The sequence below is a fragment of the Uloborus diversus genome, chromosome 8 (genome assembly GCF_026930045.1).
Source record: "Uloborus diversus isolate 005 chromosome 8, Udiv.v.3.1, whole genome shotgun sequence".
Lineage (NCBI taxonomy): Eukaryota > Metazoa > Arthropoda > Arachnida > Araneae > Uloboridae > Uloborus > Uloborus diversus.
Window position 1 is genome coordinate 73,878,278 of NC_072738.1, and position 12,129 is coordinate 73,890,406.

At 35.4% G+C, this 12,129-nt stretch overlaps 1 protein-coding gene across 1 annotated transcript; it reads left to right on the forward strand.

Annotated features, from left to right (window-relative positions):
• Positions 1-2,912: 2,912 nt before the first annotated feature.
• On the forward strand, positions 2,913-11,747 carry LOC129228429 (uncharacterized). The gene is made up of 6 exons (XM_054863108.1): positions 2,913-2,917; positions 5,174-5,279; positions 6,526-6,765; positions 8,870-9,116; positions 10,625-10,842; positions 11,451-11,747. Exons 1-6 carry the CDS (start codon positions 2,913-2,915, stop codon positions 11,745-11,747), a joined length of 1,113 nt encoding a protein of 370 aa, XP_054719083.1.
• The last annotated feature ends 382 nt before the right edge of the window (positions 11,748-12,129 follow it).

The window sequence follows — 12,129 nt, forward strand, 5'->3', positions numbered from 1 at the left end:
CGGTTGCGAAAATAAAGGTCCTGCAGGTTAGAACGGAACACCTGTATATTTTCAGTTTGAAGTACTGTTAGTATTATGCATCAATACAGCTAAGTTACTGAGGAAGGACAATTTTTACCTTATTCGTTCCTCATTTTTTCCTTTTTGCGGCTCATCCGCGATTTTTACTATCCGCGGCACTTATGCCACCCAATTCCGCGGATAATCGGGATTTTACTGTATTGTAAGCGGGCATGCAGTAGTTATCAGAATGTTTGAGACAAATCGGTGTCTCAAAATAAGAATCACCAAAACGTCATCGCAATGGCAGTCTGGTTTAGCACACGCACTAAGAACAGCGATATCCTTTCAACACCAAGGTTTAAAAAAAAAATCAGCTCAAAAAGAAGACCACCCATCGCATTAGTATTGTATGTATTAATATTTTGCTGATGTTGTATTTGAAGCAGCCAATTTTCTGTAATTTTTTGCGATTTATTAAGTGTAGTAAAACACTCAATTCGCAACTCCAGAGCTCGAATACGCTACATTGCGGTGATTAACACTACTACTGAAAAAGGTAAAACATTCCATTCCATGTGTTTTCTTTGGGGTAAATTACAGGTTTCAGATAGTTTGTGGTGTAATGTAATTTCAGAAGAATAGAAAAGAAAGCTTCCCACAAACACAATGAAAAATTATTGACATTCACTAAGCGTCAAAGTAAGTTATAAGTTACGGTATTTGTTTGTTTTACCCTTTTCATCCGCCATTAGACAGCAGCTGCAGCGCCCCCTATAGTTTATTGGGGTTGCGAATACTCATAATAAGATCCAAATAAACTTTGTATGTAAAATCTACTTTATATTTAAAAAAAAAAATTATGACATCCAGCATTGATTTGAATTTTGACGTCTTGAATTAAAACTATGTTTTTCGCAATCCCGAACTGCGACTGGACCCAACTCGTTGGGTTTTTTGTTTCTACACATGAAATAGAATGGAAATCACCAAGAAATTTGCACCCATCATATTATGTCTGCTGACTTTCTAGAATAAGTAAAACAAGGCATATCCATAAAAAAAGAAATGGAAATTCGGATGCGATAGTAAGAATATGGTTATTTGGCCAATTGCACCCGCACACTTACAGCGTGTACAATTATAGTATTCTTATTTCTTATGAATCTTAAATGATGGGAATCAGTAATCCGGAAGTTTCGAATTTAGATGAAGTTTGCTGTTTAGATTCTTCCTAAAAAAACATAATTTTACATTTAAAAAAAAAGGATTTTTGCGTAAAGTCAGCTAGAGTTAAGCCCTGAAATGAATATGAATAAAATCAAACCGCAGACGATTTGAATCTATGACGATAAAAATTTTGCTCTGTAAATAAAAAAAAAAAATCGTTGTGGTAATCTGAAAAATCAGAGCAACATCAACTTTGGTCAAGTGAGGGCATAATAAGCAATTCGTGATTGCTCAGTAAAGTTGATTTCTAAACTGTTACACCAGTATATCATTTATGAGATCAGATTATTCAAAAAAAAAAAAAAAAAAAACTGAAGGGCAGGGAGGGGTGGGGCAGAGCAGTTTTTGTATGAAAACTGGTGGGTGTAGGTACGAGAGGTCTGGAAATCACTGGTGTAACGTCTGAAGTATGTCTGGCATAAATTGGTTTTGCTTTTTAACTATGGTGATGTTCAGTACTACTTGGCTTTTCACTGGTTTTCAACGCGGTCAAAACTCTGATACATCGGTAGGATGTATCAAAAATATGAAAAGACAATGTGCTGTTATTATATTAATGTCATGTTGCCAAACTTCTGGATTGGCAATATAGCTTAAAATCAAAGATTCTGCCAAAGAAAATAGTTTTGCTGCGAAGGCTCTCTCTCTCTCTCTCCCTTCGCTATGCCCCTGCACAGATTTAATCCATATTCCTCCTTTGGAAAAGAGGGAATGAATGTGTATTACACCCTTTGTTGTTTAAAGCTATAGTAGACACTTAAAATCCTGAAAATTGAGCAATTATTTAATGAATTATGGGTTAGTTTTGTTTTACGCATCCATGATCACGTCCCTTAGTTTACTTTTGCAGCACTTGTACACTGCTGCCATTATTTGCATAAAAACATAAACTTAAAATGTTCCATGCACCACAATATTTATCGAATTATAATGAAACTTAGGAAACACATTCGTAAAATATCTAGTTATAGTTGCACGCGTGAATTTCAGTAATGACGGTTATAAAAAATTAGAAATTCAACTCTTTTGTTGTTAAAACCACCGTATTTGCTGAAAATTTTACATAAATTCTCCTTTTCAGCCACTTTTTATACACTGTCTCATAAAACATTACATGTAATGCGTACATTAATGTAATTATGTCTAATGATTGAAAAACAAGTGGAAATTCAAAGTTGGAAAAAAAAATTGGGTGCTTGGAGCAATTTAAAACTTGTAAATTTTTTGTTTAATTTTAAATTTCTGAAAAAGTATACTTTTTTTCACCAATTTTTTTATTGTTTTAGATGTAAAACAAATATAGAAGCACACAAAGTTTTAGGCATCTGGATCAAATATTGAAAAAAAAAAAAATCTGTCCACTGTAGCCTTAAAAACGAAAGCCTTCCTCGAGATCTGTTAAACAGCACAACTGTTCCGCGACTTTTATCGTGTTCGCACAAAACTTTGAAGCAATAAAAATCAGTGTTATCCCAAGAGAAAACTAACTAACAATCAAATTTTGCAACAATGGTGCTATTATTTTTCCTACTTTTCCCGTTGTTCAAAAATGACGTAAACAAACAGCATATTCGCTACTTAAAATTTCTCTTAACTTGACTTAATTGATTTTGCTCAAAAAAACTAAATTCAGCGAAAGTTCGCAATTCTATGCAGAAGTTTTTCTTATTCACAATTATAAAATGAGGTAAGCATTTTAAGATGTAATCAATCCGAATAAAAACCTAGGTGTTACAAACATCATTTTATATAATAAGGTTTTTTTTTTAGCTACACGATTGTTTATTGTTTCTACTTGACTGTAGTTGATGTCCATCGGATTCCACGCGCGGGCGCTCCTCCTAGGAGAGGACGGCGACAGTGACTCCTCCGATTCTTCGTCCTCGTTCATATCCTCCGGAATCGACTTTATTTATACCCGATCCTCTCGACTTTACACAATCCTCTTTAGAAATAAACAGCATCTAGCATACGATATCTAGCATCCAGTCCCTATCACTCATTTGAATTTTGATGTCTTGAATTCAAATTATGTTTTTCGTGATTATGTTTGCGATAGGAGCCATTTGTAGAAACAAAAAATCCGATGAGTAGGGGCCTGCCGTAATTCGTGATTGCGAAAAACGTAATTTGAATTCAAGATTCAAATTATTGCCAGGGGCTGGATGCTTAAGACTGAATGCTTAATGTTGTGTGCTGGATGTTTTCTTTTTTTTTTTTTTTTTCTTAAAAATAAATTTTGCAGCTTCTCCTGGAGTCGATAAAAGCTTATGATGAATAAATAACATACTAAATAATACAGATTTGACTGCATAGTTAAATCTTACCGCTAGAGGGTAGAAGATCCATATTGGCGACATATTGGATTTATTGCTATTTTTAAAAAAACTATCAATTTCCTAGTTGGCGATATTTTACTACTGTTATATTCCAACCACATAGTATTGGTCACGATTTTTAGTCAAGGTTGCATGGAAACTATTTGCCGATATCACACATTATTTTATCATTTTCAGTTACTTTGAAATAAAACATGCCAGTTAAAGAAATTAAAAGTTCCATTAAATTTAAAATATTTCGCCAAATAAGTAAATTTAAGCCATTGAAATGTAAAATAACACGTCAAATTAATTAAATATCGTCAAAAGCTCCATTAGTTCGCCAAATAATTCGTCATACAAATATATCATGTAATTGAAAAGCAATAAAAGTTCCATGGAATGTGAAACGGAAAGCAAACTTGTAGCAATACTTTTCTCTTTTGCTTGTAAAATGTAAACAAATCGACAAACGTGAATGTATACGCAAAGTAACCAATATAATCGCCAGCGCCAATAACGTAACCTATACGTGTTGAGACGCAAGGACTGTGTGTTACACCACACATCACTTACCAGAGTAATCGTGCAGTAATATTATCCTCATATTACATTGCATCTTATGATCCACCAGTAGTTACACGACATTTGATTAGTCACTGTCAAACAACACGACCTGCAAAATGTTCATTAAAAAAAATGTGCTCTAAGAACTTGGAAAAATTTATTTATCTTTAGTTATTTATTTTATTATTTATTTATTATTATTACTTTATTATTATTATTTTTATTTATTTATTCATTTACTTATTTTTTGATGTCAGACGTTACTCAGTTACAGTCAATAACTGAGATTCAGGTCTCGTACCATAAAACCGTGTTTACATTCATTCATTCATTTTAGAGTTATAAAAAAAAATCAATCAAGAGTAGTTTTGACCTTTTCTTGATTTTATAGTAATACTCGTTTGACATCAACTATTCATTTCAACATTCCGTTGAAGCACAGAAAATACTGCTTTAATTCCTTAAAAATTGGGTGTTAACTCAGGGAATCAAGAGTCGTATCATTAAACCATGTTACCATTCACTCATTTGTTTTAAAGGTAGCAACGAAAACTGTCAATCAAAAGTAATTATGTCATACTCCTGATTTTATGATTAGCGTGATTTAATATTGAAGAAATAAATTTTATATGAGCGATTTCATCATTCAGCTGTTTCATTCTATTGAGTATGTAACACAAATTGATTTCGAGTTCAAAATCAATTTCACTGCTCAAGGTATTGCACTCTACTGGTGCTTTGTTTTGCTGACACTTTTTTTTCCTGTATTTTATTATAGCTGGAATAATTTATGAACGCTTGTAATACGCTTGTATTGCAAGCGTTTGTGTAATCAAATTGTAAGCACTTTTTGAAAAAAAAATTTCAAATTTTCGTTTTCTATTCGCCGCTGTTGATTATCTTGAGATGAACATTTTTAAGAATATCTGTGAACGAAATAAAATCAAGCATTTCAGTAATTCCTTAATCGGAATTAAAGCTCGAAAGTTAAGTAATGAATTTATTGCATTTAATTAATTTAACACTTACAAAAAAAAAGTGTAATTATTTCCCTGCAGTGTTATAGTAATGGACAATGGAACTGGATTCTGCAAAGCGGGGTTAGCTGGTGATGCCACGCCATTGGTTGAATTTCCATCAGTCGTAGGAAGACCTAGATACATAGTAAGTAATATAAAGCAAATATTATTTTTTAGAGAAGAACGAGCCTAATAACCTGGATTAACAATTTATGGGGGGCTGTCTAAATAAAATCACACTTTTCATAAAACCGAATTTGAGCTCCTGCCCTTCTCCTTGCGACATAGTGTCACACACTTCAACTTACCCTCTCTCTTCGTCACATTTAACGTAAAATCACATAACATATTGTTATAAAAAATGTTTTTATTTTCAACCAAAATGTGTGATATCCCAATTTTTGTTTCCCCTGTCACAAACTGAAGCAATTTCACAAAACCCCTCCCCTTAAAGCGTGACATCATTTGTGGACGACACCGTGAACAAAATCTCAGCCAAGTCACATAAGTAAGTAGTCTGGGGGAATGTGGCGAAGTTTTGACCCGTAGACTACTGTCTGACCACGGATTGTATGGAAAGACAAACATCCGTTTTACAGTCGGAAATGGACGGATCTATTATTTTTTTAGCGATGCCAACTTTTGCAGAAGCAGAGTCTTATTCAAATGAGCGGAATACCGACATCAAATATTTACTTTTCCCCTCATTCAGATAGATTCGTCTTATCTGGACGTTTGAAATTTCCATACAATCCGTGGTTGGACAATAACTAAAAGGTTTTCTTTGTTCCAGTAAATATACATATTGTATCTTAAATAAAACGTACGTGTCGATAATTATTTTCCTGCTCTTTATATACTTTGGTTAGTTCCCCTTACTTTTGTTGGAATTTTGTAGACGCTTCCTATGCACGCCGTAGCGGCTATAAATTGGTGAAAAAGAACAGCTTACTAGGCAAACATTTTCTGTCAAATTGAATTCAGAGTCATTTGAAACCATTTTTTTCCCTAGGAAGATGGAGTAGCTATACTATCAGGAGATGACAAAAAGCATTTTATGACAACTTTAAACATTCATATGACCATATTTTGCACCAGATTGCGAAATATTTTCATCTTAATTGCCTAAGTTGACAACTTTCATCGAATTGGATTTTCTGAAAGTATATCAAATACAGAATGACTGTATGATATTTTCTTTCTTTCTTCTTTTTTTTTTCAAATTACTTTTGCACTTAAATGTAATCAAACAGAAAATACAATAAAAGAAACAATCAAATTTTTCAATTATTTACGATATTGTCACTCTAATAAAAGCACTAGAAATTAGTAAAGAAGAGATAACATTTTAACTGTGCAGCCTTTGAATTTTCATCAGTGATTATTTTCAGCCTGTTGTTGCCGGCCTCAACTACCGAAGTTTATACGTGGGTGGTGCAGCTCAATCACGTCGAGGCATCCTCCGGCTATCGTATCCCATCCGCCAGGGCATTGTCCGCGATTGGGAAGATATGGAAGTCATCTGGGAACACACCTTCCACCACCTGTTGGACATAGATCCTTCGGATTACGCGGTCATCGTCTCGGAAGCTCCTAAGAATCCCTTGCGAAATCGGGAGAAGATCCTTGAGGTAAACATTGTTTCAATATATTTTTTCGCTTTGAGATTACAATAGCTACAGTGCTGCCGTCTTCGCCTTGACATTACTACAGCTACCGTGCCATCATTGTTTCGATAATACTATATCTACCGTCGTGCCATCTTTGCTTTGACAATACTACATCTACCGTGCCATTTTTGCTTTGAAAATACTACAGCTAATGTGCCATCTTTGCTTTGACAATACTACAGCTACCGTACCGACTTTGCCTTGACAATAGGTCTTTGAAGCTACAGCTATCTTCGTGCCATCCTTGCTTTGGCATTACTATAGCTACCATGCCCTCTTTACTTTGACATTTTTCAGCTTACAGTGCCATCTTTTTTGCTTTGGCAGAATTTGGCACTACCACATTTACGTTCCGCCTTTGATTTGCCGTTACTCTGCAGTGTTTTGACATTACTACGGCATCCATCTTTGCTTTGACAATAGGTCTTTGATACTACAGCAAATGTCTTGCCATCTTTGCTTTCACATCACTGCAGCTACCGAGCCATCTTTACTTTGACATTACTGTAGCTACGGTGTCAGTTTTTGCTTTGACACTACTACAGCTGTTGTGCCATCTTTGCTTTGACATTACTACAGCGACCTTGCCGTCTTTGCTTTGACCGATAGGGCTTTGATACTACAGTTATCATCCTTACATCTTTGCTTTGACGATAGCACAGTCACCGTCGTGCTATCTTTGCATTGACATTTCGACAGCCATTGTGCCATCTTTCCTTAAACATTACTAAACTAACCTTACCAACTTCACTATAACATTACTACAACTACAGTACCATCTTGGCTTTGACATTACTACAGCAACTGTGCCATCTTTTTGCTTTGACAATACAAGTGCAGTTATCGTGCCATCATTGCCTTGACATTAATACAGCTGTTTGACATTACTAAAATTACCTTAATAGCTTCGCTAGGACATTACAACAACAATCTTAATTTTGAGTAAAATAAAGCTTTGACACCCTATTTTTTCTGCTCTTCGACTAAGAGAACGGTAAGTTCAAAGGGTTATCCAAAGCGTAAAAGTTTGAATTCCTCAGTGAGGAGCAGAAATTCATGTAATTGCTGATAGTTGTGAAACATTAATAAAATTGTTTCGACAGAGTGTCCATTTTTGCCTGCAGACATATCATAGCACTTGTTCCAATTTTCAGTGATGCTGTGGCATAAAGTTACCATAGTACAGGGTGAACACAAATGAAAGTCTTTCATTTGTGTGATTATTTATCTCACAAATGAAAGACTCGATTTCAAAATATCATACTTTCCGAACTACTGCACATACTGCAATAAGTGATACATGAATATAAACAGAAATATAAAAAGCTTTTTATGTTTTTTCCAGTTTCACACGTTCGATATCTGAGCTTTTTGTACACGACAAACGTCTAATCTCTAATTTTGTTCGCTCAACACGCCATGTGATTTCTGTTTACGCGATTACGTCAAAGACACTGATTATCTTCAACCCTAGATGCCGGAAACACTACAAAAACTTCAAGAACGCATTTGTGCAGCATTACGATCCATTGACAGTGTAACACCGTAAAATGTGTGGAACGAACTGGATTATGGATTGGATGTTGTTGTGAAACAAAGACTCCAATATTGAGGTTTTGTAATTAAACATTTTGCACAATGTGCTCACACATTGCACATTTGTATAATTGAAGTTCATTGGAAAAAAAACTTAGTATATTTTTCTTTAAATGCATGCATCACTTATTCAATATGTGCAGTAGTTTCGAAAATATGACTTTTAGAAATCGGGTTCATCAGTTGTCGTGAAGCAAACGCTCGAACATTGAGCTTTTGTAATTAAACATTTTGCACAATGTGCTCACAAATTACACATTTGTATAATTCAAGTTCATTGGGGGGAGGGAAAAACTTGGTATATTTCTTTTTAAATTCATGTATCACTTATTGCAATATGTGAAGTAGTTTCGAAAATATGACTTTTAAAAATCGGGTTCATCAGTTGTGCCCACTCGAACCAACAGCTAAATAGCATTTAAGTAAATTTATTGCTTTTATTTTAGTTCAAACAATCCATTTTTTACAGGTTCTCTTTGAAAAATTTCGCAGCAAGGGTGCTTTTGTTGCCATACAGGCTGTGTTGGCGTTGTACACGGGTGGACGAACAACGGGTGTCGTGCTCGATACCGGGGCTGGCATCAGCCATGTGGTACCGGTGTATGAAGGATATGCAATTCACCACGCCATATGCCGACTGGAGTATGCAGGAAAACATCTGACTGAATATCTGAGAGAACTGCTGACGGAAAGAGGATACTATTTTACCACAACTGGTAATTATTTTTGTTTGGGCGAATATTTATCAAAATAGACAGGTTCAGGGCCGCAGAGAGCCAAAGCGGGCCCCTTGTCTTCTCAGTTATGTCGCCCGGACCCCCCTCCCCCCTAAAAAAGAAAAAGAGAAGAAAGAAAGAAAAGGAAAAAAAAGAAAAAACAGGAAAAAAAGAAAGCAAATAAAAAAAAAATTCAAAACTGTTTATTAAAAAACAATTATCTATATTTTAAGTGCCACAACAGTAAATTCCAAAAGAATAAATTTTACTTTATCTTTACGTTTTCGCTTTTTCGGAGTTTTTCCCCCGTTTCTTTCTTTTTTCTTTCTCTTTTTCTTTCTGTTCTTTTTCTTTTCTTTTTTTATGTCTGTTTCGCCAGGCTCCCTCAAGACCCGGGCCCCTAGTTTCAGACTAGGCGGACATGGCCTCTCGTCTTGCCTGGAAATGTTATAAGGAGCTGATAAAAAAATATCACCCCCAAAGATTTTTAAACTAAGAGAAAGAATCTAAGAGAATTAAAGAGAACGTCACGTAAAAATGGCTGGGAAAACGTGTTGAAGAATTTCAAAAAGAAATGAGGTGGAACAGATTGACGAAAGTTAAGCCAATGTTGGCAACCACCCCTTTTCTATCTCAATGCAGGCAGAATGAAAATCCTAATTTTACCGAATGATAAAATACGAGGAGGATACACACACACACTAATGAGAAGAGACATTATGTATTACTACTGATCTACATTCGTCCATTACTATATCTACACATCTGTTACTACATCTGCATTATTTAATGAGATGAGATATTAGGCATTATTACTGATCTACATTCGTCTGTTACTAAATCTACACATCTGTCGTCTATTACTACGTCTACATCTCAGGAGATGATACATTAGGCATTACTGTTGATCTTCATTCGTCTATTACTACATCTACACATCTATTACTACATCCGCATTTAATGAGATGAGACATTAGGCCAATTACTACTGATTTACATTCGTCTATTAGTATTACTATATCTACACATCTGTTACTGCATCAACATCTCATAAGATGAGGCATTAGGCATTATACTACTGATCTACATTCGTCTATTACTACATCTACATCTAACGATAAGACATTAGGTATTTCTTCAAAAAATGCGATTTTGCCCTTTTGTCTCCAAATTTACCGTTTTGCGGTAAATTTTGCGGTAAATTTGCGGAAACGTTTGGTAGGTCACAGTGAATTCCCGTGACAACTTATTGAAGCGCCCTTAATTAGTAAACGTTTTCAAAAGAAAAAGAAAAAAAAAAAACGAAAACTTCGGAAATAGAAAAAAAAAGGTGAAAAAATAAAATAAAAATAATAATAAAAAAAATAGATTACATATAATAATGTCTAAAATTCTTCGCTTTTTTTAATTTTAAAGAACTACCTCAGATTGAAAATATTACTTTCCTACATCTTCATGCGATAGCAATGATCTAATTTTTGATGTTCATTCCACCTTTTTCTTCGCAGCTGAACGTGAGATTGTTCGTGACATCAAAGAGAGCTTATGCTTCGTGAGTGAAGACTTTCTCTCTGACATGAAGATTGCTTCCAGCAACTTGAAGGCGTTCGATCAGAAGTACACGTTGCCCGATGGACAAGAGATCACTGTTGGATCGGAGCGGTTCCGGTCTACCGAAATGCTATTTCGGCCAAACTTCATCAACCTGGAAGATCCTGGAATACAAGTAAGAAGGAATTTAGCACAGAAAACGTTTTTTAGGATATTTATCCCTTCGCACTTCTATGCTAAGTGTGCTTCAACATTCCTGGGATAGAAGTAAGACAACGAATCACAGAAAAGATTTTTCAGGATATTGATCCCTTCGCACTTCTATGTTGAGTGCGCATCAACATTCCTGGGATAGAAGTAAGACAACGAATCACAGAAAAGATTTTTTAGGATATTGATCCCTTCGCACTTCTATGTTGAGTGCGCCTCAATATTCCTGGGATAGGAGTAAGACAACGAACTGACTTACTCCTACTGAAATTTCAGAGCAGACACCAAATGGAGAAGGTACACGGTTCTTCGGTTGTACCTGGCGCATCTCAATAAAGCTACAGAACGCTGTTTTGGGGAGAAATGTGAAATGTTTTTTACAGCCTAAGTTAACATTAGTAAATCAATAATTACCAATAATCGCCAATGAGTTTTTACGTCAGGGCTAATGAAAGGACCGTTGCGTAATAACGGAGAATCGTGATTTCGAAAGGAGAATAATCTCTGTGAGCATGAACCTGAAACATAAAACTTTCTTGTCATCCGTTCTAACAATGATCCTTTGCTTATTAGGGAGCCGTCTATGACACTGCCATGAGATGTGATGTGGACATTCGAAAGGACATCCTGGACAATGTCTTGATTTCTGGAGGGAACAGTCTCTTTCCTGGGCTGTCGTCAAGGCTAAAACAGGAGTTACAGGCAATGTGCCCATGTCCAGTGCGAGTTTGGGCGCCAGCGGAAAGAAGATACGCTGTGTGGCTTGGAGGTTCCATCCTGGGATCGCTGTCCACCTTTCGGGAGATTTGCGTTACTAGGAGTGAATATGAAGATTATGGGCCGCATATTGTACATCGGAAATGTTTTTGATATTGTTGAACTAATAACTCTTTCGGTTTCGCAAAAGTTGAAATTTTCGTGATCTGTAGTTGGCATGGAATAAAGAAAACGCTAATTGATATGACTTGAAATTTTATTTCTTGCATCAATAAAGACGAACAATCAATCTAGCTTTTCATTTTATTTTAAGTGTTTCAAAATACAGTTACGATTCGTCTATTTTTCGGACGTATGACTGAAATTGTAGAGACTCCCATGTTTTTTATCATGATTACCACGACAATTGTCTTCGTCCTCCAACTCTTAAATTAACTACAGTGGCTCCCAAAAGTGCTCGTACACTTGCGATTTTCAATGAAATACGCCCCTATCCATTGGTTAAAATTAATATTTTGGAATGGGTATTTAACTG

Coding starts and splice junctions, on each gene's coding strand:
- LOC129228429 (XM_054863108.1), top strand. Junction 6,766..8,869: donor ATCGGGAGAAGATCCTTGAG/GTAAACATTGTT, acceptor CATTTTTTACAG/GTTCTCTTTGAAAAATTTCG. Junction 10,843..11,450: donor TGGAAGATCCTGGAATACAA/GTAAGAAGGAAT, acceptor TTTGCTTATTAG/GGAGCCGTCTATGACACTGC.